The sequence below is a fragment of the Prinia subflava genome, chromosome 12 (assembly GCF_021018805.1).
Source record: "Prinia subflava isolate CZ2003 ecotype Zambia chromosome 12, Cam_Psub_1.2, whole genome shotgun sequence".
Lineage (NCBI taxonomy): Eukaryota > Metazoa > Chordata > Aves > Passeriformes > Cisticolidae > Prinia > Prinia subflava.
In genome coordinates, this window is record NC_086258.1 from 7,686,963 (window position 1) to 7,713,768 (window position 26,806).

A 26,806-nucleotide genomic window follows, 5' to 3' on the forward strand; every position below is an offset into this window, starting at 1 on the left:
TGTCAGGAAAAAGTGCTCCATTAAATATCTAAATGTAAAATAAATTGCTTTTTGCTGCTGAACTCTGAAAGGAGAACATTCAGGAGAAGCAAAAGAGAGGCTGGAGGTGCTGCAGGAGAGTCCATGTCCGTCCCAGCTTCCACTAACCCAGCTTGGTGCCTGTCCTTGCTGCCCTGGGACAGGTGGGATCCAGGCCAGGTGGTCCCCAAATTTCCTCCCCATCCACCTTGAGTGTAAGAGAAACCTCAGGTCAGAGCACTGCACACCAGAAAAGGCTTTTTAAAGCAAAACCTGATCTTCCAGGATGCCTGGCTTGCCAGGGAGGCAGAATGTTCCTTCACTCAGAACAGGACCACAGCCACCCCTCCCCTGCCCTCTGCCCTGCCAGAGGGAGGGCAGTCACCTCCTATTCAAGAGAAAAATTCATCTCAATCTTGTTTTTTAATGTTTTCAGTAAAACCAAAGCATTTCAGAGTTCACGCTCTTGCTCAAGGCACGAGGGTAAGGAATGGAAATCAGCTCTAAAGAGCTTATGACCCAAGCAAACCTAGTCAAGGGAAAAAAAGGGAAGAGCAGGGAGTGAGATTATTTCTTCAGGCGGGTGAAAGCTTCAGCAGAGAGCCCAGCGAGGGGACAGAGCAAGGGCTGGTGATGGGGAGTTGCTGATCCTCCCCTCCAGCACCGGCTGTGTGCGTGTGAGGGCAAACCCTGCCTGCTGCCCCCAAGGCTGACTCTGAGCTGCCAGGACCTGCAGGGCTCTGGGCTCACGGCTCAGCCTCCCCCAGCACCCCCCTCTCCGTCGGGAGATAAAAGGAGCCACCTCCAAGGTGACCTTTGGGAAGATGCCACAAGGAGCTGCCAGCAAATGGGGCCAAGGGCAGCTGTGGGGCCGGTGCCCCCTCTGGCCACCTTACACCACAGCCTGTGCCAGGAGCAGACCACAAAAATCGTGGCTGCCCCATCCCTGGAAGGGTCCCAGGCCAGACTGGTGGGGACTGGAGCAGCCTGGGGCTGTGGAAGGTGTCCCAGTGGAAGGTATCCCAGTGGAAGGTGTCCCAGTGGAAGGTGTCCCTGCCCACGGAATGAGATGGGTTTTAAGGTCCCTTCCAACCCAAATTGTGCCGTGGTTCCGTGATTCTGACACACAAACACAAACTGCAGTGGCAGAGAGGAACCCACAGCCTGACCCTGCGCTCCTGCCCCTTCCCTCCACAGCCCCCACCCCAGCAGGGTCCCCAGGGCACAGCCAGGATGAGGTGACACCCATGGGAGTGGGGACACGTGCAGCAAGGGACCAGAGGGATGGCAGGTTTGGAGGCTCCAGCAGAATTAGTTTAAAAAAAAAAATTCATTTCCAGGCAGCGTGAAACTACATTTGGGGGGAAAGAGTGTCCAGCAAAGTCAAAAATTGAAACCACTCCATATGCAGTGAGACCAAACACTGTTTGCAGGCCAATTAACCCATGGAAAAGAATTATTGCTGCAGTGGCACCGCTTCACTTGGCAAACAGAGCATCAGAGTCGTGGGACTTTTTTTGGGATCTCTTCCTCCTCTGCCCTGTAATTCGACCCACACTGAGTTGAGAGTTCCAGGCGCTGGCCCGGCTCCTGCAGCTGAGCCCGGAGCCCTCGGGGCCAGGTGGGCCGGGAATTCAGCCGGCAGCTCCTCTTCCCTCCCCGCTCAGTAAAAGCCCTTCACGCGTTTGTTGTCGGGGTCGAACGGGGACTTGGTGTGAGCTCGGGCCGGGAAGGTCACTCCCATCCGCTCCAGCTCGTAGCTGCCACTCTTCACAAAATCCAAGGAAACCTGCGAGGCAGAGCCATGGAAAAACCCCTGTAGGGTGCCAGAATCCCAGCCCCATCCCTGGGCAAGCCCCCTCCCGCCCCACACATCTGCTCTGCATAAAACCCGGCTCTGCCACCCCGAGAGGATGTGAGGAAAGGAGGAAGAGACTGGTAAAAGCACCCTGTTTAAAAAAATAAAAAATAATTTAAAAAATCAGTGTTTCAAAATTTTAGGTTTCTTTTTTTACCCTGTGGAGGGATAGATGGAAAGAAAAAAGGGAAAAGGAAAGGGGGAAGGAAAGGAGAGGGGGAAGGAAAAAAAGGAAAAGGGAAAAGGGAAAAGAAGAGGGAAAGGAAGGGGAAGAGGAAGGAGAAAGAGAAGGAGAAGGAAAAACATCACTGGGAGAAAAGGGAGTTCCCAGGGCCAACTGGCCCACTTGCCTTGGGACTCTTGCAGGGATGCAGGAGGAAAAGCCAAGGCAAGCAAGAGCAGCAACCACAGCACACACCCAGCTCTTGGCTGGCACAGGCAGGGTCCCTGGAGGTGTCACCAAACCTCTGTCCCCACAGCCTGCTCTTAATGAGGGCACCTGGGTGATTACCCAGGAGTTTCCCACGGTTAATTAAGAGCCTGCTCCTATTGGTCATTGCTGTCTACAACATTAACTAATTATCTGCTGCAATTAAATATTTGGTTGCAATTAACACCCGAGGCAGCACTTGAGCATGGACCTCACACAGTGCCAGTGGGTGACATTGCCTTTGTCACCGAGCCGTGACATCCCTCACTCTCCAGCCTGCACAGGGCACACCAGGGAGGTGCTGTCCCCTCTCCCAGCCCGGGTGACAGCCGTGGGTCTGTGTCCCCGCAGGGAGGGAGGCACAGCCACGGCGGGGGCTGCACTCACCGGGCCCCCTGCAGGGTCACGGATGTAGCCGTAGGCGATGGTTCTGTCGATGGCAAAGCCAAAATCTGCCCGGCGGATGTGGCCGACCACCTTCCCGTCCCTCCAGACCGCCTCCAGGCCGAACATGGGCACCTTCCTGCAAGGCAAGGGCACAGCTGCCCCAGCACAGCCCCTCCACAGGCCACGGGGGGCTGGCTCTGCCCCAGGCCAGCCTGTGGACCCCATTTTCTGAAGCCTGACAAGTGCTGGCTTTCCCAGCGGAGACTTTTTGGCAGTTTCTCCTTTCCCAGGCAACTTTGTGTGGGTGGCTGTTCTCCCCATAACATAAACAATATTCCTTCCCCATAACAACCTCTGTCCCAGATGCTGTTCGTGTTACTGAACCAATGGAGAGAGGTGTCCATCCAATGGACCAATAATGTGCCTTTTTTAGGGCAGCAGGCTATAAAAAAGGCTGAAAGGAATTGTGATAAAACCTTCTGATATCTTCTAACTGCTGGAGTCAAGCATCTTTATATTTGTGTCTAATTTTGACCCCAGCCCACGTGCCAGAGCTGCCACTGCCCACAGGCTCATTCACCTCTCCGTGCCAAACCCCAAATCCCTGCAGCCCAGTGTGCCAAAGCTCCCTCTGCTCCGGGTGAAACAAGATCAACAACCCCCTCACACCGCTCGCAGCTCCCACTAAACACCCAACAGGGAATTCGCCGGGGGATTTAAATTAGAGATGGAATTAGAGCGTGGAAAACAGCCGAGCTGGCTGGCAGCCGAGCCTCACATGCACCCAGGTGTGCGTGTGTGTGCACAGGGCTGGGTGGGCTGGCTGGAGGGTTGTCCCAGCAGTAGCACTCACTCCTCTGTGGTGAAGCACACCAGGCGGCGGAAGATGCCCTTGGCTTTCTGAGCCTCCACGGCCTCCCGGCCCAGGAAGGGGATGCTGGATTTCAGCTTGCAGGTGAAGGCCAGGCCTGCTTCCAGCGGGGTGTCATCGGGGCGCAGGTCTGCGTGCCAGTGCCTGTACCCTGCAGGGAGAAAGCAGGGGTCACCCTCTGATCCCTGCCACAGCGCCAGGAGCAAGCAGGAGTCACCCTCTGATCCCTGCCCACAATGCCAGGAGCAAGCAGGGGCCACCCTCTGATCCCTGCCACAGCGCCAGGAACAAGCAGGGGTCACCCTCTGATCCCTGCCACAGCGCCAGGAGCAAGCAGGAGTCACCCTCTGATCCCTGCCACAATGCCAGGAGCAAGCAGGGGTCACCCTCTGATCCCTGCCACAGCGCCAGGAGCAAGCAGGGGTCACCCTCTGATCCCTGCCACAGCACCAGGAGCAAGCAGGGGTCACCCTCTGATCCCTGCCACAGCGCCAGGAGTGAGCAGGGGTCACCCTCTGATCCCTGCCACAGCACCAGGAGCAAGCAGGAGTCACCCTCTGATCCCTGCCACAGCGCCAGGACAACACCACCCCTGCCCCCCGGTACCCACTGCCCTTCATTCCCTGGATAAAACACCCTCAAGAGGAGCCCACACAGGGAATTCTCAGCATTCTGAGACCCTGCCACTCCTCCAGTCACCCTGAAGCCCTTCTCTCTTGTTGTAGATGATAGAAGGTCAATCAAGAAATCAATGAATCGATGCCATTGCCCCAAAAACAGGGGCTTTAATCCATCAACCATAAATGCATATTCATATCCTATTTATAGGTTAGCCAATCAACTAAGAACACAATTCTGAAACATTCTTTCTACACGAACCTAAACCTAATTTTGAAATGATGTGAAACTACTAAAAACTACGAAGGATGTTAGGTATCAAAACCTAAGCATATAGCATATCTATTAAGGTAAAGAGCTCTATCTTATACCATATCTATTAACATAAAAAGCTCTATCTTATACTGTATCTATTAACATTAAAAGCTCTATCATATACCATATCTATTAAGGTAAAAAGCTCTATCTTATACTATATCTATTAAGGTAAAATGCTCTATCTTATACCATATCTATTAAAGCAAAAGGTTCTATCTCATTCACGTAAAAATTGTACCTGCTCTGTCTAGTACTGAGATGTTCTACTTTTTTTTTGTTATGTCTAAAGCTTGCTTGTCAGGCCTCAGGACTCTGGGCCCTGTGCTGGCTGACTGATTGTTCAGGCACTCAGAGTATACTTAGATAAAACTAAACTTCTTGTTCATATTTATGTATTAATGTATTTTCGTTTCTCTAAAGGCTCAACCCCTCCACCTTTCTCTGTCCCTGGGGAACTCAGGGAGCTCGCCCTGGTCTCCCCTGCTGGAGGAGAAGCAGAGAGAGCAGCTGAAAGGAGAGCAGGGACCTTTCTCGATGCTGAGGCTGTCGATGGCTCTGTAGCCGGCGTTGGCGATGCCGTGCCGGGCTCCCGCCTGCATCACCGCCCGGTAAACCTTGACACAGTCAGCCCTGGGCACGTGCAGCTCCCAGCCCATCTCGCCCACGAAGGACAACCGCATGGCACGGACCTGCAGGGGCGAGAGGACAAACACCCCTGGGTGAGGGAAAGGCCTGGGAGAGGCCACGCACTCCCACGGCAGGGGAAAAGCCAGCTCTGCCCGGGAACCTTGTTGTGTGCTCTCCTTTCTCACACAAGGACAGGGTCAGAGTGAATTTCTCATCTCTGGGCAGCCTGAGCCTGGCACCTCAGTGCCAGGGGGCAGAGGTGGATGCTGCTCTGGCCGTGGATTGCAGGGCTGGGGTGGGATTGATGCTCCAGCTCCAGCCGAGCTTTTGTCTCCCTCTGCTGCTCCGCTGAGACAGGGAAGCTGGTCCCCAGCAGGACTGTCCTGCTGTCCTTCCCACAGGGATGTTCCCTCTTGGACAGTGCTCCCGCAGCAGAGGCACCCAGAGGCTCCAGGGCAGGGGCTGACCCCGGTGTCCTGACCCACGCCCCACTCCCACCAGGAGATGCTCGGGTTTCCCCACGGAGGTTGTGTCCCCAAGCTGTGCTGTCACATCAGCTCCACACCAAAGGCAAGCAGCTCCAAGGAGGAATGAGCAGATGGGCACAGGGGACTCGGTGCTCCTCCAGAGAAGCCTCATTCCCGGGGATGGAGCCTGGCTGCAGTCCCAGGGAACAGACTGCCCTGCCTGTGCTCCACCAGCTTCTCCCCCAGGCAGCCCTGCCTGCACCCTCCTGGTGTCCCTCTGGAACAGCCTCCATTCCCAAAGCCTTCCAGGCCAGCTGGGACCAGCCCAGCTCAGACACCTTCCCTGGAGTCCGAGCTGCCTTTCCCTCTGATTCATCCCATTGCATTTCTCCACTTCCTCCCCCACAAACCCCCTCTGGTTCATCCCTTCGGATACACATCCAAACTCTGAGCTTGCTTTGGGAGAGAGATTAGCTCTGGAATTTTGCTCTGGATTGTGATCTGTCCTGTTAACAAAGCTGTTTCCAGCTCAGATCACACTCCAGGCTGGTTCTGGTGGCCTTGGGGCTGGTCTGGCCATGCTGGCTCTGGGTGTGCTTGGGGCAGGAGCTGAATTTTGCCATTTGCTGGGCTCTTACTCCAAGCAGAGCCAGTGCCAGCTGTGCTCTCTAACCCCAGGGACGAATGCAAACAGACACCAGCAGCTGCTGCCCAAAGCAGGCACAAGTGCCCAAGGGCTGCCTGGGCTCTGTGCTGCCAGCGTGACCAGAGGGCACGGCTGCCAACCCAAATCCATTTTTTAGTCCCAAAGCACAAAAATCACAAAAATCAAGTTGTCAGGCAGAGTACAGCTTGCAAAAAGCCTTAACCTCTGCAATAGGAGTGGGGAGGAGGAATGAGGATGGGGAATTCATGTTGAGCCATGCCAGGAGCCAGCCCTGCCCTGGTCCCGGGCACAGCCCCGCAGGCACTAAGGCTGGCAATCCCTTCCCCAGGAGCATGGGCACAGGGGGCTCAGAGAAGCCTTTCCCTCTACACAAAGGTGTCATCTAATTAGGGAACAGACAGAGATGAGGCTGCTGCGAGCCAGCTTCCATCTTCATTTGGGCAGGAGATGCTCCGGGGATTGACAGGCAACTTCCCGGCTCATTAACCCCGTCTGTGACTGCAGCTAAAGTGCTCTTTACAATCGAGAGCAAGTTACTCCTGGGAGAAACTTCCTCTCAAACCACCAGTGCTCCAGGGGAATGGGCATCCCAGCAAGAGCAGTGCCCCACAGAACGCAGGTAACCCTGGAAAATTGGGGTTCCAGTGATCAGCTCAGCACAGGAGGGATTGGGGTTGCTCCCGTGTGTTTGAAGCCCAGGCAGGATTCACATCCCACCATGGAGGGGAAATGCTGAGGGCTGGACCCAGCAGCTCTGCTGGATTCCCATGGGAACAGATCTTTCAGCTGGAGCTGTGAAATAGCATCAATTCCTGGGCATTTGTGCAGCAATTCAAAAGCATTCTAGGTATTGTAGAGAATGAAAACCTGAATTTCCCCCTGTCTCCAGCAGCGAGATTCAAAGGGGGACCTTTCTCTGCTGTTCCATACAATGAGAGACTCTATATATAAACTCACAAACCAGTCCATAATTTCCAGAGTCATTAACTCTGCTGGAACTCTCCTTTGACTCCAGCTGATTTTGTTCAACTACCGAGTTAATGCAGGAAAATCTCAGTGATAACTTTTTAAAGATGCTGGGTTCAGTTTAATCCCCCTGGAAGGTGATAATATCAGCCCAGGCTTCAGCCTGCTGCCTTGAGAAATCCTCCCACTCTAATTCCAGCGTGGGATGGGGTCCCTGGTGCTCATTGTCCAGTGGGACAAAGGAGACCTCCTGAAGGGTGGCCCTGGCAGCAGGCAGGGAGTTCCCTCCCAGCCCACAGCCCTCAGGCAGGAGAGCTTTTCTCTGTCCATCAGGGAATTGACACTCCAAAGAATCCACAAAACTTCTGCCAGCTCTATCTTCCTCGAAGGACCAGATTATTTATAACAAACTTGAAGTGAAATGCAAATAAACCCATCACAGCCACGGAGACAGGAACATTTCCACACCTTTCCCAGGGGATAAGCAGATTATTACAAGATGATATCAGTCCCTTACAGGCTGACAAGGGAGGCTGCGGGGAGGATTAATGGAGACTAAAATCCAGCACTTTGGACAAGCTGCAGCAGCGGGTTGGCTTTGAAGTCCCCCAGGCCCTGCTTCTCCTCCAAGGGACTTTGAACTTGCTGTGGGTTGAGTTTTTGGGCACCCAAAGGCCAGGGTGCATTGATGGCAATGGTTTGGAGATAATTCTGGCTTGGGCAAAACCTGTCCCTTAGTTAAACCACCTTAAGGCCTGGCCAGGCTCTTGCTCACAAATCAAGATGCTGTAATTTGATTTAGCAGCAATCCCTTCAGCAGGCAGCTGCAGCTGAATTAAAGCCACTTTAATTCTGAATGAAAAGTGGCCGCACGTGGCTTAACCCAATTTCCTTCACATCCAGCCTGCTGCAGCTCCTGGCTCTCCTGCTGCCTTTTATGAGATTTACTGCTCCACCTTCACCTCCTTCATCCCCCACCAGGCACCAGCCTGGGAGCCAGAGCGAGTCCTGGGCATGCTCTGGGATCATGGCCTGCCCAGGCTTCCCATGGAAAGGACAGGGTACAAATTCCACCTCCCTCCAAAGTGTTTTTGCAACCATAGAATCCATTTTGCAACCATCACATGGGATAAACCTCTCTAGGAAACCAGAGTTTCCCTTGCAAAAGCTATCCAAGCTTGCCAGCAGCAGGTTTTCCCAGGACATTTCTCCTTTGGGAAAAAATGACATTTCATGGCCACCGACTCTGCCATTTAGGGTGTTTCAAGCAGGCTCAATCAACAGCTTCAGGGCATGTGTGAGCCCTGAAGGCTGGGCAGAAGCAGGATGATCTGTGCCTGTACAGGGAGCTTAGGGCTGTCAGGCTTCTCCTGTGATCAAACACAGAGGCTGCCCAGTCCCTGACAAGCTTTGCATTCAGTTGTCCCCATTTTTTTATGAGGAGGGGGAATGGAAAATGTCCGGGGTGTCAGGTAGATCCCATCACCCTAATCCACGGAGGCATCTCTCATTCCCCCAGCATCACTACAAAGCCAGGAGTCACCCTGTCCCCTCCCCAGGCTCAGTGTGTGACACCCCTGGGAGGGCTGGGAGAGCAGGGTGGTACCTGGCAGGCAGGCAGGGAGGGAAACACCCTTTTCTCATTCTGCATTTTGGTCTTTTCCTACAAAAACCACAACAGAACCTCTCTGCAATAAAGTGGAGGCAGACGCATTCCTAACAGAGGGAGACGGCAGAGTTTGCCCAGAGCAGCTGTGGCTGCCCCATCCCTGGAAGTGTTCCAGACCAGGTTGGACAGGGCTTGGAGCAACCTGGGACAGTGGAAGGTGTCCCTGCCCATGGCAGGGGGTGGAACAAAATGAGCTTTCATGTCCCAAACCAGTCTGGGATTCCATGCTTGGCTGGTGGGTGCCCAGAGCTCCCTGGGCAGCTCAGAGAGCAGCCCCCTCCTACCTGGCATCCTGCAGCTGTGGTGATTTTGTGTGTGGAGAAGGGGAAGGCCTCGTTGCTGAGGTCGGTGTCGAGCACTTCTTGGAGGACAACACGGCTGGGGGGAAACAGCAAGGTGGGCACAGTGAGGGCACTCAGTTGCCAGCCTGCCCTCAGGGTGATCCCCAAAACTTGTTCCCTTGTCTTGCTGGCGAGACAGACTGCTCACTCCAAAGAGGAGCTGAGGGGGCTGATGTGCAGCCTTGGAAGAAATTGCAGTTCCATGGGAAATGGAATGGTACCCCAGCCAGACCAGTGCTTATCATGGGGCTCACACCTGTCCCTGCCCAACAGGGGCACCTGCACCTGAGGCAAAGCTCCCTCTACCCCTGCATCCCTCCTTCCACCTCTGCATCTCTCCTTTTATCCCTGCATCTCTCCTCCCATCCCTGCATCCCTCCTTCCATCCCTGCATCCCTGCATCCCTTCTTCCATCCCTGCATCCCTTCTTCCATCCCTGCATCCCTTCTTCCATCCCTGCGTCCCTCCTTCCATCCCTGCCTCCCTGCATCCCTTCTTCCATCCCTGCATCCCTTCTTCCATCCCTGCGTCCCTCCTTCCATCCCTGCGTCCCTCCTTCCATCCCTGCATCCCTCCCTCCTTCCCTGCATCCCTTCTTCCATCCCTCCTTCCACTCCTGCATCCCTCCCTCCCTCCCTCCCGCTCTCCCCAGTCAGGTTTGCCGGCAGGGGCCCCACACCTCTCACCTCAGAGGGCCCTGGATGCTCATCATGCCCAGCTCCTCGGAGCAGTCGAGGAGTTTGCACTGGAATTTCATGTCCTGCAGCACGGTGGTGATGTGGGACCAGTTGTGCTGAGCCACAGCCCCGCCGATGGCCAGGTAGTAGCCGTCCCCTGGAACACAGCCCCGGGCTGCCTTTGTTCCCCCACCCCGGGCAGCCTTTGTTTGTTCCCCCACCCCGGGCAGCCTCTCGGGGCAGGGCTGGGCTGGTCCTGCTCTGCAGAGCCTCAGTGCAGCCCTGAGCCTCTCCAGCTCGCACAGCCCCAGGTGAGGACTGCCAAAAAATGGGGGGTTAAGGAGCAGTGGGATTAGGAAAGGCTTTGGGGCTCTGATTTTTGTGTGAGCCTCACAAAAAGTGAAAACTAAATGACCTTTAACAGTGAAAGTGTGTGTGAGCATCACAGGAAAAACACTCCTTGAGACCAACAGGAAAAGCATCTGCACCTCTGTCCCGGTACAGAACAGAGCTCAAGTGTGGAGGGAGCTGTGAGCTCCAGGTGGGAGCAGGGAATGCTCCAGTGCCCAGCCCATAACCAGTGTGGGAACTGTGCCGTATGCAAGGAGGAATTTCACCTCCTCAGTAATCCTGGGTGGAAAAATCGCCAGGGATGGGGTTTGAGAGCTGATTAATATGTAATCAATCTTCCCTCTGTCTTTCCTGCCACTACGAAATTGCTCTGTGGTATTCTGTCACAATGATAATAAGTGCAGCCACCTACTGTAATTGGAAAAATAGACTTTGCTGTGATCAAACTCCTCCAGCACCCGACAAATGCTGCAGCTCTGCCAGCCACTTCCCACCCCGCTTCCCGTGCCAGTGTCCCAGACAGGAGGGAAGAAGGATTCTCCCACAAGGCAGGGAAAAAATCCCTGGCACCCCACGCTGCTGGGATGAGCACAGTGAGGTTGTCCCTGAAGGTGACAGGTGACACAGCGTGGGGACAGGGCCCTGTGGCACCAGTGCTTGGCCAGAGCCTGGCTCAGCATCCTCCTCCTAATGCCATTTCTGCCCCCAAGGCTGCTCTGCTGCCTTTCAATCCCCTTTAATTGCAGCTGATAAGGACTGGGACAGAGGTCAGAGGCGAACAAATAACAGCGCAGGGCCTGGGGACAGGGCCATAATCGGGTTACAGGGACACAGGGACGGAGGTGGACAAAGCCATTAGGCTGCATCAGGAAAATGCAATCAGCCCTGTGCCTGCAGCCCCTCCAGCGCAGGGAGGGAGGAGGGGCTGGAACAAACCTGCCCAGGACTGGAAAAGTCTTTGTGTCACAAACAGGCAGAGATCTTATAAATATCTTACAAATTCAGGCCTTGCTCTGATAGATTACCAGCCAGCCTGTGAGTTCCCAGAAGAAAGAATCAAAGGAGTGAAAAGTCAGTTAACACAACAACTTATTCCAGTAAGAAAAGGAAGTTTGCACCTGCATAAGCAATAGATCTGTCCCATGAGAATCCACAAAGGAAAAGGGTAAACACTTGAGTAAAAGAGAGTCTTAGGTACACAAAAAATGCCTTTTGACCAATGAATTAAGTGGCAAGATAACTACTGCACACAGGGTCTGTGAAAACTGTATAAAAATGAGTTATGTGAATAAAGAATTGGCTTTTCCTGGATGAAGAACTGAGTCCCTTATTAATGAAATGTCTTTGTGTGCATCGACAAGGCTGAAAAGGCAGTGGGAAAGCCTGGGAAGTCACTAATAATAAATAATAAAAATAAATAAAAATAAATAATAAATAGTAAGTAAAATAATATAACATATTATAAATATTTTATAAACCGTAAAATAATATAAAATATTATAAATATAAAATAATAAAAATAAACTATGATTAAAAATAAGTATAAAATTAAAATAACTAAAATATTATAAATACTTTATAGAAAATTGAGAATAATATAACATAAAATAAATAGAAATAATAATAAATAAAATAATAACAAACAAAATAATAATAAAGAAAATAATAATAAATAAAATAATTATATTAAAATAATAAAAAATAAAAATAAAATAAAAATATAATAATTCACTAATAATAAACTGCGGGAGGCTGAGCACAGCCAGAGCTCCCCTCTCCAGCATCCCCGAGCTCAGGGTTTTACCTTCAAACGCGGGGGCCAGGGGGGAGCCCGGGGCCCCGGGGCTGATCCTGCTGACGGTCAGGTCGCTCTCCACGCCGCCCTGCCGGTTCAGCATGCAGGTGTACACGGTGGAGCCTGCGGGGACACGGGCACCGCTGCCCATCAGCCAGCCCCGGCAGAGGCGGCTGGGCAGCGGGAAAATGTGTCCCCATCGTTAAAAAATGTGTCCCCATCGTTAAAAAATGTGTCCCCATCGTTAAAAATGTATCCCCGTCATTTAAAATGTCCCCATCGTTAAAAATGTGTCCCCATCATTTAAAATGTCCCCATCACTAAAAATGTGTCCTCATCATTTAAAATGTGTCCCCATCGTTAAAAATGTGTCCCCATCATTTAAAATATGTCCCCATCATTTAAAAATTGTCCCCATCATTTAAAATGTGTCCCTATCATTAAATCACCCGCCTGGCTTTGCCCTGCCCCACTGTCCTTGTTCAGGGCAAATTTGGGAGGAAACCTTCGAATGGATCCCTCTGGAAAAAGCAAACCCAAACGGCCCCACCCCCAGCTGGTCTGGGAAAAAATCTCCTGAGAGAAAAGCAGGGAGAACTATTGATTTAAAATGCCCACAAGCATAAAAAAAGAATAGCATGAAACAGCAAAACCTCTCGCTGCTCTGAAGAGAGACTGCAAAATTGAGAAAATCCTTGCTGTGGGTGTAGCTTGGCTCACGTGAAAATTCCCAAGCCGGGGGATCAGAAAATCCAAAAATCCTGGATGTGCCAGCACCAGCAAGGGAAAGGAGCGACGCTTTTTTCCCTTTCCCGTGTGAGGAGCTGGACTTGCCTCCTTGGAAATGCCACAAGCCCCTTCCCAGCCTCGGAAAAGGGGACAACAACCCACAGCTGGCCAGGGCACCATCGCACCTCCAGATGTGAGCCACAGCTGGAGGCAGAGGGAAACCTCCCTCCTCCATCCCCAGGCTCCGAGCGCTGTGTAAATGAGGCAGAATCAAGGGAGAGCAGCATCTCCCACACCCTCTGCGAGGGCAGCTTTGAAAGGAAAAACCAGTCTGGGTCCCCCTGGGCTGTTTTGGGGTGAGATTTCCCCGGCAGAACGAGGAGCTGAGCCTGTACCTGGAGCTTTGCTCACATCAGCACTGAACAGCCAGTCGGCTGCTTTGGTGGCTTCGGGTCCCACCAGGTAGAATTTCCCAAAATAAGACATGTCGAAGAGAGCCAGGGCGTTCCTGCACGTCAGACATTCCTTCTTGATCTGCAATTAAAGCAAACACGGCGCTGAGGCTGAGCCGTGCTCTCAGCCCACAAAGGGAAACACAAATTAAACCATTTACGTAACGGGAATGATACCAGGGCACTCGCCTGGTGCCTTGAAAGGCTTCAAAATGCTCCTGGAAAAGTAGATATTTACAGGAGGGAGCCTGACAGGCCACCCCGAGTGCTTGATCCCATTCCTCTCCTCACTAACTCAGTGACAATTATCATTAATAACACCCAAATTTTATCAAATTGAATTTTTCCCCCACAAGCCGGTCTCAACGCTTTAGGAAAGCAGCAGCATGATTCCCATGGCCTCTCCCCTGAGGTGAGCACGGACTACACATTTCTCTTAATATTTTTGGGATATTTTTTGCTGTTTTTGGAGCTTCCCCTCCCTCCGAGCATCACCAGCTCCCCCAAAAGCAGCGATGGGGTGCAGCTCCTGCTGCCTCCAAGTCCCCTGGTCCCCTGGGAGTTTTGGCAGGGCAGGGGGGGCTGCCAGCCCCACTCACGACGTCGTGGTGAGGGGGGAAGTCGAAGGTGTACTCATCCCCCAGCAGGCGGTTGTAGGTGTAGTCCCTGTGGCGCTGGTGGCCGTAGGCGCCGTAGTAATCATAGTCCAGGACCTGGGGGAGCCGTGGGAGCACGGGACAGGGAGGAAAAGGATGTGAGGCCGAAGCTAAAGGACTCCTTGTCACCTTCATCCCACTCCTGGAAAGATGGCTGTGGTGGTGGGTGCCCACCCTGGCACACAGGGTTAGCTACAGGGATGGGTTCCCACCCCGGTATCCCAGTCTGTGGGGATGGATCCTCACCACAACATCCCTGCCCTCAGGGATGGGTTCCCACCCCAAAATCCCTGCCCATGGGGATGAATCCTCACCCCAAAATCCCTGCTCTCATGGATGGATCCTCACCCCAAAATCCCTGCCCATGGGGATGGATACTCATTCCAACATCCCTGCCCATGGGGATGAATCCTCACCCCAATATCGCTGCCCTCAGGGATGGATCCTCACATAACATCCCTGCCCTCAGTGATAGATCCCCATTCCAACATCCTGCTCTCACTGATGAATCCTCATCCCAAAATCCCTGCCTTCAGTGATGGGTTCCAACCCCAAAATCTCTGCCTATGGGGATGGATCCTCACCCCAAACTCCCTGCCCATGGGGGTGGATCCTCACCACAACACCCCTGCCCACAGTGATGTGTGCCCACCTTAGCATCCCTGTCATGGTGAGGGGTCCCCACCCCAAAATCCCTGCCCTCAGGGATGGGTCCCCACCCCAAACTCCCTGCCCTCTGGGATGGATCCTCACTCCAGCATCCTGCTCTCAGTGATGAATGCCCATACCATCCACCCCTCAGGGACTGATCCTCATCCCAACCTCCCTGCCCATAGTGATGTGTCCCCACCTCAGCATCCCTGTCATGGTGAGGGGTCCCCCCCCACAATCCCTGCCCTCTGTGATGGATCCCCACCCGTCCCTGCCCATGGTGATGGGTCCTGCCACAGCTGTTCTCTGCAGGCTGAGGACCCCCCAAAATCCCCGGTGTTCTTACCGGGGCTGCTCCCCCAGGGCTGAACCAGCCGGGTCTCTCCCAGCCGTGCCTCTCCTGGAAAACACAGCCCTGTCGCAGCAGCTCCTACACAGAAGAAATGGGAACAAACAGCTTTTTTTAAAAAAGCCCTTTCACAGCTTTTTGAGCAGCACTCAGGCTGCTCTCCTCGGGTGCAGATGTGGGCTGAAGACCAGACTTGTGACCCCTTGGCTTTGGCTATCAAAGCCAAAATCAGCCCTGCAGTTTGTATTTAAAACAGTGCCAGACCTAAGAATTGCCTGATTTTTGTCCCCCTCAGGCAGGATGTTTTCCTCAAGGGTGGTCAGGGGGCAGAGAGCTGCAGCCCAGCTGTGCACCCCACCAAAACCTGCACTAGGGTGCCCAAATTACCACCCAAGAGATGCTACATGCAGAGAGCAAGGTTCCCCACCATGTTTACAGAGTAATTATATAACAACATTTAATATTTATACTACAACCTTCTCATCCCTCCTCTGTGCTCTCAGGAAAATCTCTCTGCACGTAATTAATTAGGGATCCATTAAGACATTTTTGTTTGGAGCCTCAGCTCAGAAAAGAATAGATTTTGTTGAACATCTCAGAAATCACTCAGTGCCTATTTATAAAACACAGCACATGTTCTGGAGCTGCATGTATAAATACCAGCCTGTCAGTCAAGTGGGCATCGCTTATTAGACGTGCTATTAAAAAATAAATTGCATCCTCAGTGACAGAAAACAACTGAGCTGTCAACCAAACACCGGGGGCTGGCGGGCAGGGGTGTCTGTTTTACTGCTTGAGCCTCTGGCCTCCAGTTGGAAGAGGAATGGTGTGGTGTCAATCAGAGAGAAGCAGGAATGGGCTTGGGAAATGTGGCTTTGTGGGGCTGGCGGTGGGATGAGGCTCTGGTGCTGAGTCACGATGAGTGTCTCAAGGAATTTGGGGGGTTCTGAGCTGCTGGTGCAGCAAAATGCTGGGAATTGGGGTTTTTCTCTCAAGTGCTGCCTCTTGGGAGTGTTCACCGATGGGTGTTGGTGTGGAGAAGGGGCTGGAGCAGGAGGGAGCCCTGGCTGGTGGCTCCAGGGAGCAAAACCACTTAGGGGGTGCTGGCAAAACCATCTCCACAGAGGAACAGCCCTCTTCACACACCTCTCCTTATGGCCCAGCCTCACTCCACACTGAGAGAGGTCATTTTGGGGAGAAACTGCTGCTAAACTGTGATCAGGACACGGTGAGCAGGGCAGGAGATTCCTGTGAGCGTTCAGCATCCTCAGCCCTCTCAGCTGCCCCTGGGATGAACTCAGCCTCGGAGCTCTCCCCTTTTACCTTGCTCAGTGATCATCACCAGGCTCTCAATCCATATCTGCTGAGTTGAATATCATGGGATAAACTCAGCCTCAGAGCTCTCCCCTTTTCCCTTGCTCAGTGATCATCACCAGGTTCTCAATCCGTGTCTGCTGAGTTAAATATCATGGGATGAACTCAGCCTTGGAGCCCTCCTCTCTTCCCTTGCTCAGTGATCATCACCAGGCTCTCAATCTATATCTGCTGAGTTGAATATCATGGTATGAACTCAGCCTTGGAGCTCTCCTCTCTCTCCTTGACCAGTGATCATCACCAGGCTCTCAATCTATATCTGCTGAGTTGAATATCATGGGAATGCTCAGGCTTCTACCACTAAACTCCCCATGGCCCCAGAACCCTCACAATGAGTTTTGTCTCTGTGTTGTCAGTGGGAAAGTGAACAGTTGTATGGGGGGAGGAGAAGTGTTTTGAAGGTTTCATTCTGATTTTTGTTAATTTTTTCTTTCTTGTAGCTTGGTTAATAAACCTGTCTTTATACCTTTAAGGTTTGAACCTGCTTTGCTTCCCTCTTAGTCCCATCTCACGCAGAAAAAGAGTAAATAATTCTAAGAGACATTGAAACTACACTAATTTTGGGAAACGGGAATTGGTGAATGTGAAATGAATCTGGCAGGGACCTCCCCGGGATGGATGGATGGGAGCGCAGAGGTTTTGGGGAGCAACACAGCTGCAGCCACCCCTCGTGAGCTCTTTTTGCTGCTGTGAGGACCAGCCCTGGCCCTGTCCTCACCTCGTGCAGGGGGTCCTTCCTCACATTGCGCCCTGCCAGGGGCTCATCGTGGGGGAAGACCACGGAGTAGTTCTTGGCGTAGGACTCGTGGCTGCGCTCCCGGATCCAGCGGTTGTTGTCGGTCAGGGAGTGGTGGAACCTCCTGGAAGGCAGGGAGGGAGATGGCAACATCTGGATGAGTCCATCAGCTCACAGTCTTCTCACCCAGAGCCGGGTGTGGATGCAGCTGCTGGTGTAAAATTGCTCTCCCTGCTCCAGGTTCGTGGGTAGGAGCAGAGGAGCCGAGCAGGGTTGGGTGCTGGCCCTGCCACGGTGCTGACCATGGGACTGCAGCCCCCACTGAGCCCCCAGCCCCACCCCAGGGCAACTGGGAGCAGAAACAGCCCTGCTGAGGAGGGGAAATAGAAAAAACATGAAACTTGAGGTTAATTCTGCCTCACTTTAACATGGGACCACACAGCCCTGATGAAGGAATGAGCCCTGGACATTCCTTATATTTTTTACCCAATTCTCCCCAGGCTGAAATATAAATAAACCCCAAATTTATTTTCAATTCATTTGAGGTACTTTCATCTTTCAGACAGAAAATCTCCTTGAAGGAATGTGCCAGCTCAGCCCACGGTCAGGTTGTTTATCCCAGAGACCTGCAACTCACAGGGAGCAGCCTTGGGCACAAGTGGCACCTTTCCCAGGGCTGGAGAAAGGGAAAATGAAAAAAAAAAAAAGCCATTTCTAGGGACTTTTAAAATGCTGCTTTGAGCTTCCCTCCTCCCTGTGTGCAGAGGAGAGGCAGGGCTGAGCCCTTCAAGGAATACAAGTGATGCTCTCCAGAGCTGTGAGGGCAGCTGCCTCTTCTGCTGGCAGGAGGTGACACATGGCATGTCACCAGCACCCCTGGCTGCCCCAGCAGCCTCAGCCCCTTCACCAACGAGCTGAATTTTTGACAGCAGCGAGCGGGCAACAGCTGCCAGATGAAATATTTACAAGCAAATGTTCTGAGAGGATAAATATTGAAATGTGCAGAAAAGGGAGTTATTTAAAGAGGAGCTGGGTAATTGTCAGCCAAAGGAAGGAATGGGACTGACAGCTTGATGACAGGGCACATGGGACATGTTTGGGTGGAAAAGCCCTGGCTGCTCTGAGCAGGGCTGGGGTCTCTTGGTGCAGGTCAGGGGGGCTGTGCTGGTGCCAACCCAGTGCCCAGCCTGGGATTTCTCCATCTCTGCATGCCCATCCCCAGCCCAGCTGGTGGAAGGGGCATCTGCAGGCATCTCCCCTGATCTCTGCAGCCCTTCACTCCCACAGCCCAAGCCAACGTGGCATTTACCAGCTTGGCCACTAAAGCAACGTGAGATTTTCAAAGCTTTGTCCCCGACAAGGTGGTTGCTGTCACTACAGCCCCGTAAGAAAGCCCAAACCCAATCAAAGACAATCAAGCCAGTCAAAAGCAATTACTGAGCCAACATCTGCACAGTCACAGCTCCCAGCCCGGGTGGTGCTGCAGAGGGGGGCCGAGCCAATCTTTGTGCTGTTGAAATCATCCCCCCCATTATTAACTTAGAGGATTAGGCACGGCACTAATTGAACAACAAAACCCAAACGTAATTACCCCGTCCTTCCCCATCACCCTGATCTCCCTGTGCCTGGTGGGAGCTGTTTGTGTGGGAGTGGAATGAGGGAAATGAGATAAACCCCACGTGCACACTCATTAAACTGCGTGTAATTGATTCCAGCTCCTCGGAGGGACACAGGCTCTGCCTGGACACCCATCCCTGATGCCAGCCCTGCCTTGAGAGCATCCCCAAGGAGCAACAGAGGGGAGGGATGCCCGTGAAGGGAGCTGGGGCACTCACCTGATGTCGTAGCCGTACATGTCCTTCTCCGGCCGGCCGTGGATGATCCAGTGAGCCAATTCCCTGCCACAGCCTCCTCCCAGCATCATCCCTGGGGAGCAGGGGGGAGGCAGGTGAGGCCAGGAGGCCAAGCACAGCCAGGACCCACCTGGGATCCGATGCCAGCAGGGTGGGACCCCTCCAGGTCTCTCTTACCGGCGCTGTTGAAGCCACAGCCCAGGAAGAACCCTCGGACCTCCGGAGCTTCTCCCATCAGGGGTTTGTGGTCGGCTGTGAATGACTCTGAAAAGAGAGGGGATGTGCCAGCCAGGCCAGGACAGGGGGGCCACACACCTTGGGGACACATCACACACCTTGGGGACATGTCACACACTCTACAAACAGGTTTCCTGCATCCTCCCGTGCTGACCTCGTCCTGCTCCCAGAGTGGTCAACAGAACTGGACCAACACCAAGCACTTCCCAGCACAGGTTTTTGGAGGTAGACTGAAAATTTGGGAAGCAAAACGAATTTCCCAAGAGGAGGTGCATGAGGCACTGTGAGGGCTCTTTTTTCCTTCCCAATCCTCCAGTCAAGGGGGCTGCACTGATCTGTTTTTTGCCACTTTAATATCTGGGCCCTATTTCCTGACAGTGTGTTCCACCTTCATCAATTCCTGCTGGGAAATTCCACAATTTTGAGCCACTTGGTTCAGCTGAGGGAAGGTTGGAGACGTCTCTCCTGTGCTCATAATCCCTCCTGCTGCCAGTGTTATCCCACAGGGCCATCAGCTCTGGAAATCCCTCTACAAATCCCCACCAGGGAGGACAGCAAAGCCCCTGACAGAGGTGTGCAGTCCTCCTCTCTGTTTGATGGTTGTTTATCCATCCATCCATCCATGTAAAAGGAGAGAGGAGAAACTGATTTCATTGTAGTCTTTCCCCACTCAGCAATGCCCAGTTTGCTTCCCCTGATCTCCTCCAGAGAAGGCAGGAGCAGAGCCAGAATATTTCCACTGTCACCAGAGCAGCTCCTCACGTGCCAATATCCCTGCACAGATATTCCAGGCTACAAACTCAGGGAGTTAATGGAGCAACAGCCAAACACCTCCCCTGCCAGCACGGCTGACTTTGCCCTGGGACAGCTGCTGAGGGCTCCAGGGACCTTGGCACAGTGACCACGGCAGAGGGGACAAAGCCTTGGCCATTTGCTTCAGCCCAGCGTGACTCAGCTGCCACAGGCTGCTGGTTTCAATCAAGGAGGAGAAAAGGAGGAGAGCTGAGCCTTGGAAAATGACATTATTGTACTACAAAGAGGAGACATTGATCTACCAGCAGCCAGTTCTGCTCTGCTCACCCCGCAGTGTAATCAAACCACTGGACCCAGGGCCAAGGTCTCCACCTCTTACAAGTCATGTTTGATCTGCTGCAGAGCATGAGATGTGCCCTACTTTCCCTCATACAACCCAAAGAATTTCCCTTTAAGTGCCTCAGCAAAAAGGGCTTTTACTACAGGTGATTTTTTTAGTGCACAGTGGATTTTAAGGCCAAACCCCATGTGGAAGGCTTGGGCTCAGTGTCTGGCACCACCTCCAGCTGGCACTGCAGGGATGGCTTTAACTCCACACCAGACTGCCTGGGATGTAAATCTGGGTAAATCTAACGTCACTAGACCAGGAGCAAGTAGTAAAAATAATTATAGAAGATAACGCTTGGTAAAATAACAGCCACTGCTTAAAAACATCTGCCTCTTAATTTTCCAGTCCAGCGGCCACAACATCAGCTGGAAATCCACTCACTCCCAGAGTGGACCAAGGCAATCAGCTCCCCAGGAAAATGGTTTTAAACTGAAAGAGGGACAATGGAGATGGTAAGAAATCTATAAGATTATAGGAAATTAGAAGTTATTTACAACAAGGATGGGGAGCTCTTGGCAGGGGGTGCCCAGAGAAGCTGTGGCTGCCCCATCCCTGGAGGTGTTCAAGGTGAGGTTGGACAGGGTTTGGAACAACCTGGGCTAGTGGAAGGTGTCCCTGCCCACGGCAGTGGAGCTGGAATTTGATAATCTTTGAAGATCCCTTCCAAGCCAAATCATTCTCTGAGTCTCTGAATGTGTGATTCCATTTCTCCACCCAGGCTAGGCCTGGAATGCCACCCCTTGGCAGATGCCACCACTGCAGCCAGACCAGCAGCACTTCCTCTGCATTCAGAGATTTCTTCTCCCCAGGTTATAAAGATTCCCTTTGCAAGATCTTCTGAGAAACCCAGCCACCACAGTGCCACCAAGGTGCCACCACAATGTCACCACAGTGCCACCACGTTACCTGGCCCGCAGACTGTGGATTTAATTCCTGTTTTCTCCAGAACTGGCACTCTGTTGACAGCACCTTCAATGTGTTGCGTGAAAACATCCCAGTCCAGGTCAAAGAGGCCAAAAGCAAATTTTTCAGATATCTAAAGGTGATAAACAGGAATCAGAACACAGAACAGAGGATGGCTGATGGTGTGAGACCTTCTCATCTTTGGCAGCCTCGGAGAAGATAAATCGAAGCTGCATTGAATCTCTGGCATTTTGGGGTTTTCTTGAACAACCCAGACAAACCTGAACTCTGAATTGAGGATGGAGGGATGGGCACAGCTGCTTGTGGCTCTCCTGTTGCCTCTGCACTGCATATCTGTGCCACAGACAGCCCCAAAGGGGAGATGCTCCCCTCTGCTCTCCCCACCAGCCACCAGAGGTTGGTACCTGCAGAACGCTCACTCCTCCGAGGTGGCTTCCCTGGAAACCTGCCTTGTTCCCCCAGAAAACCTCCCTGCTCCACTCACCTCCTCCCAGAAGATGGGGTTTGACTCATATCCACCCACGGAAAGGGCATCGCCTTGGAGACGGAGATAGACCGAGGCGTCGTGATCACGAACGTTTGGCATGTTCTGAAAAACGGGGAGGGGGAGTGCAGGGGTCAGGGGAGGCCAAGAGCCCTGGGGACACCCCTAGGGCACCCAGCGAGGTCCAGGGCACGGGGTGGGCACCTGCAGCAGGGGCCTGTCAAGGATGGGACACCAGGGGTGCTCCCTCAGCAGTGAAATTTGGGTGCCTCCATTGCCCCAAGAGGAAAGCACCCAGCTCAGCTCTGGCTAAGCAGCCCAAACCACGGGCAGAGCAGCTCACACAGACACCTGAGCAGCACCCAGGGGTGCCCTGGGGACGGGGAGCAGCCCCTGTGGTTGATCCTAGCTCAGGAATCATCACTCCTCTGCCACCCACCCCCGCAGGAGGATGCGGCAGCAGCAGCTCGACGCGCAGGCAGCGGTGCATGAAGAATGGGGGATTTGTTCTCGTGAATAATGGATGGGGAAACGTTTAGATAACACTGAAGAATCGGTGTAGGGCCTGCTGCAACCCGTGTTGACAAGTGGAATTAAGTGGATTGAACAGGAGGCACCGAGGTCTGCAAGCTGCAGCCTCCTCTCTGAAGCCTTTCCTGCTGCGTACGGCACAGAGGAATTACCGGGACAGAAATGTGACCATGGGACACGGCACTTCTTACAACGAGGCACCCCGGGCTGAAAGGTCAGGCACAGCCTGTGTCAGCAGGATGGAAACAAATCAATGTGTCACCCTCAGAGCGCTGGGGCCTGAGAGAATGAAGCCTCCTTCAACTCCTGAGCAGCTCTCCGCAGCCAGATGGCAGGAGCAGATTTATGGGGCAGTTTAGAAACGCTTGGAGAGCTGCACCTCTGCCTGCCAGGGCTGGGGCTGGCTCAGAAAGGGTCTGGGATCGTTATGAGTGCTGCTAGCAGACACCAGGCACAGAGAGCCTGAGGAAAAAAATAATTATCCTGCCAGTTGTAACCTCATTAAATATTAAATGTGGCTCTGTCCAGGGTGGTCTGACAGCCCTGCCAAGGGTGCGCGCTCCCCTGAGAGCAAAGCCTGACCTGGCAGGAACGAGGAGGTCCCACAGATCTGGGGCTGCCCTGGAAGGGGCAGGGCTCTCTGTGCCTGTCCTGCCCTGTCCCCCAGGGCAGAGGGGCCGAGCTGCAGCAGCGCAGGACTGACCTGGATGCCCTCGATGCGCTCGGTCACCACGTAGGCGTGGTGCATCCCCACCAGCGGCACGTGCACGCCCGCCAGCCGGCCCAGTGCCCGTGCCCACACCCCTGCAGAGACAACAACCCCGTGCTGAGCTCCTCTCCGTGCCCCACAGCCCCAGAGGGCTGCAGGGGACAGCCACGCAAGGGACAAGGGCTGCTGCAGGCTTTCCTCCTCACGGGAGCAAAGCCACCAGTGAGCTGTGGCTGCTGCCCCCACCCCACGCCTTCCCCTGCGCCCTCCGTACCTGCACAGTTCACCACGCAGGGAGTCTGGATGGTCCCGTGGGCTGTCTCCACTGCATGCACCCTCTTCACCCCAAAATCATCAGTCCTCACCTGGATGCCTGTGACCGGGCAGTTCTCGATGATCTGGTGGCAGAGGAAGGGTGGCAGAGTCACAGCAGGGTCACCAGGGCAGGGGGACAGCCCCCCTCACCTGACATGCAGCTCCCAAATCTGGAAAAAGTGAACCTAAGCAGTGTCCTGAGTGCCTTGTTTTGCTCCTAAGGGTCTTTTTTCCACCCTCTATTTCCCCTGGATCTCATTGTCACTGTGACCCAACCAAGAGGACATCACCCTTCTTGGGAGAGACCCAAACCTGCAGGAACAGCCCTGCCCCAGTGGGAAAGGAGAAACTGAGGAAGGCAGAGGGTGAAACCAACGGGCATTAATGAGTAAATTACTAATTAGGAACTACCGTGGCGCCTCTGGCAGTTGCTGCTCTGGCAAGGGTTGAGCAGGTGCCAGCGGGGTCCATGGTGCCATCCTTGGGGACGTACAGGGTGCCATACAGGTCATCAACGTTCATCAGAGGGTACAGGTCCTTGGTCTGGGACGGGGTCAGCACGTGCGACTCCACACCGTACACCTTCCCCAGCTGCCAAGGGACAGGAAAACACCCAGCTCAGGCAAGGGACAAAAGCTTTGCTCATCACTTGCTGCTGAAGGAGAAGGAGGAGGAGAATCCCAGGACTGTTTAGGAGAATCCCAGGACATGTTTAGCTAATCTCCATTTAGGAGAATCCCAGGACATGTTTAGCTAATCTCCATTTAGGAGAATCCCAGGACATGTTTAGCTCCCAAACTCTAAATCCAGCATGAGGTGATGCTCAGATTCCAGGGAATATGGCCCTGTTTTCAAATTCAAGCTGCCCGTGCAGCTTGATGGTGCACAATGGGGAAAACGATTCTACCGCTATTTTAACGCTTCAAAAATCCAAGGCTGGTGTTAATTTTGCCAACTTTGCAGGAGTTTGACAGATTTTGGCTGCCTTATGCGAGTCAGGAGGCTTCCCTAGAAGGATCCTTCCCCGATCCTCCTCGCTGCTCTCCAGGCGGGAAGGCAGAGCGGGGTGGGACATTCAGAGACGTGAAAGCTTCACAAGAACACCCCCTCCTGCAGCCCACCCTGCTCCTCCCTACCGACATGAGCCTCTTGTACTCATCCAGGCGCTGCTTGTTGGAGGCGATGAAGAGCCCGCCGTTCTCCACCCAGCCCGTGTGCAGCCCCGTCTCTGCCGGCAGGTCCCGGCTGACCACATCCCTGGTGTGCGCCAGCAGCTCCACTTCCACATCGCTGGGGCGCAGCTGCCACAGGAGACCTGGGGGGACACGCGTGGGGTGGCACAGAGGCGCTGTCACCTCCTTGTCACCCGCAGAGCTGGGCAGGGGGGTCCCCAGGTCCCCAGCGAGTGTCCCGTGTCACCCTGCGGGGCTCGTGCTCCATCTCGTGGATTTGTGGGAATCCTACAAAGCATCGGTTTCTGCTCTTTTCGGGTGTTGAATTAACGGGGCTTGAATTAGAAGACTCAGAGGGGAAGTTCCACCAAAAAGGAAGCGGCTCCAGTTACCCAGGAAAAGTTAAAATCAGCAAACGTGAAACTACTACAGGGGGAAAGGGTTATGCAGGGGATGGACCCCAAAAGTGGTATAAAAAAAATAAAAGAAAAAAGCTTACATGGCTCTGCCGCCCTGCCAAAGAAAAGTGGCTTTAAAAAGGAGGGGAAAACTCTAGAAATAAAGGAGTTCCTTTTCCCCGCAGCCACATAAATCTTGGGAAAAAAAAAAAAAAAGAAAAAGAAAAGGAATTTGGGGGACTTAAAAAAATTTATAGCAGAAGGAAAACCAGAAATTCTCAGAATTTACAGCTAAAACCATCCAGCGCAGCCTGTCCAGTGATCCACCCCAGGGACAGCAGCACATCCCGAACCCCGAGCATCCCTCGAGCATCCCTCGGGCATCCCTCGGGCATCCCTCGGGCATCCCTCCCGCGCCCCGCCGCTCACCCGCCGTGTGCCAGGTGGTGCCCGAGGTCAGGCGGTCCCTCTCCAGCAGCACCACGCCACCCAGCCCCATTTTGGCCAGGTGATAGGTGGTCTGGCAGCCCAGGCTGCCCCCGCCCACCACCACCACCTGCGCCGAGGCCGGCGGGGCCCGGCTGGGCTCGCTCCCTGCTCCTTCCTCCTGCAGTGTCTTCTGGTACGGGACGCTCTTCTTGGCCGTGGGGCCCGAGGCGCTGCTGAAGGGCCGGGGGCTCCTCCAGGGCGCTGGAAGGTGGGCGGCTGCCCGCCAGGCACGGCTCGTGTGGGACATCTCCACCTGCGGATCCCCAAATGCCCTCGCTGGTCCCTGTGCTCAGCTCACCGCCCATCCCTGGATGCTGAGCGAGCACATCCCTGGGGGGTGCTGGGGTCCCTTTCCAGCAGGGAAATGGGATCCCAGTTGTGTGTTTGGAGCTCCCAAACACCCTCCAGAGGGGCATCCCTAGAAAGGGGGCTTGGGAGTTCCCAGAGCACGGCAGCCCCTGCTCGCTCATGCCTCAATAAACCACTTTATCCTCCCCGCTGGGATTCGGGAGCTGTTTGAACAGAGAAGGTGCCAGGTTTGCTCCCTATCAGCGGGTGGGGCAATGGCAGCTGGGGGAGAAACGGGGACAGATCCTGCCCGTGGACACTGAACCCCCCGTGCAGGTCCTGGCTGGGGACACAGCTCGGGATTTCCCCCTGGAACAAGATTTTGGGGGCACATGAGGGGGGTGGTGGGGCCAACACAGCCCCCCCTGCCCACCCACAGGCCGTGAGCAGGGTCTGCCCTGGGGCTCACCCCACTGAGACCCCCTGCTCGCTGCCACGTGGCCACCAGAGCACCCGCTGTCCCCCCAGTGTCCCCCCAGTGTCCCCCCAGTGTCCCTCCAAGCCTCAGACTCCCACTCGGGAATGCTGTGACCACCCACGACACATTCCCACCGGGCACCACTCACCAGCAAGGCTCACTCCGGGCTGGCTTTCCCTGCCGGGATGTCGTGGGGCCCCTGCCTTCCTCTGATGCTCTCCTCCTCCTCCTCCTCCTCCTCCTCTTCCGTCCCCTTGGCCCCTGCTGCAAAAAATATTAACCAGCACTTGGAGGCGAGTGGAGCCAGCCTGAGCGGACAGAAAAGAGGAACTCACCTCCCTTGTGCCCCCTCCTCGTGGCTCTGCTGCTTCCCAAGCAAGACAAAAAGCCCGGCAGAGCAGAGAAATTCAAAACAGGGAGGAAAACGCTGCTTTTTTTCCCCGGCTCGGTGCCCAGCAGAGAACAAACAGCCCAGCTGGGGCCAGGGGGACTCGCAGCCTCCCGGGCTGGCTGGAGCTGTCAGCTGGATGCCAGAGAGCAAACACGGTGAGGAAAGGCACCATCTGACCCTCCTGCTGCAGCTCCCAGCGGCTCCAGTCAAAGAACAGAGTTAAAATCAATTTACACCTCTCCTAAGCCAGACCCCAGAGCTCAAAGTGAAGGTGGCAACACCAGAAAAAAAATAAAATTACATTAAATTGGAGTTGGGTAGAAAAATAAGGGTTTGATTTAGATCTCTAAACCTGAAGGTTTGTTGTTGCTTCAGCTCGGGGCTCAGCC

General features: G+C 53.9%; 1 protein-coding gene across 1 annotated transcript; it reads right to left on the reverse strand.

Annotated features, from left to right (window-relative positions):
- Positions 1-1,391: 1,391 nt before the first annotated feature.
- SARDH (sarcosine dehydrogenase) lies at positions 1,392-26,474 on the reverse strand. Its single transcript, XM_063409559.1, has 22 exons — positions 26,362-26,474; positions 26,175-26,290; positions 25,201-25,513; positions 24,338-24,516; positions 23,613-23,792; positions 23,161-23,284; positions 22,881-22,981; positions 21,647-21,751; positions 21,145-21,274; positions 19,038-19,124; positions 18,843-18,933; positions 16,990-17,131; positions 14,895-14,978; positions 13,841-13,954; positions 13,185-13,323; positions 12,070-12,183; positions 9,924-10,071; positions 9,181-9,274; positions 5,027-5,189; positions 3,547-3,715; positions 2,694-2,829; positions 1,392-1,807 (listed from the first exon to the last, which is right to left on the reverse strand). Exons 3-22 carry the CDS (start codon positions 25,505-25,507, stop codon positions 1,682-1,684), a joined length of 2,733 nt encoding a protein of 910 aa, XP_063265629.1. The 5' UTR covers positions 25,508-25,513; positions 26,175-26,290; positions 26,362-26,474; the 3' UTR covers positions 1,392-1,681.
- Positions 26,475-26,806: the final 332 nt, after the last annotated feature.

Bases quoted from the DNA above. Each gene is read 5' to 3' on its own strand.
- SARDH (XM_063409559.1), bottom strand. From the start codon at position 25,507: ATGTCCCACACGAGCCGTGCCTGGCGGGCAGCCGCCCACCTTCCAGCG. The intron at 18,934-19,037 runs GTAAGAGAGACC...CCTGCTCCCCAG, and splicing joins CTGTGGCTTCAACAGCGCCG to GGATGATGCTGGGAGGAGGC. The intron at 13,324-13,840 runs GTGAGTGGGGCT...CTTTAATTGCAG, and splicing joins TCCCCCCTCACCACGACGTC to ATCAAGAAGGAATGTCTGAC.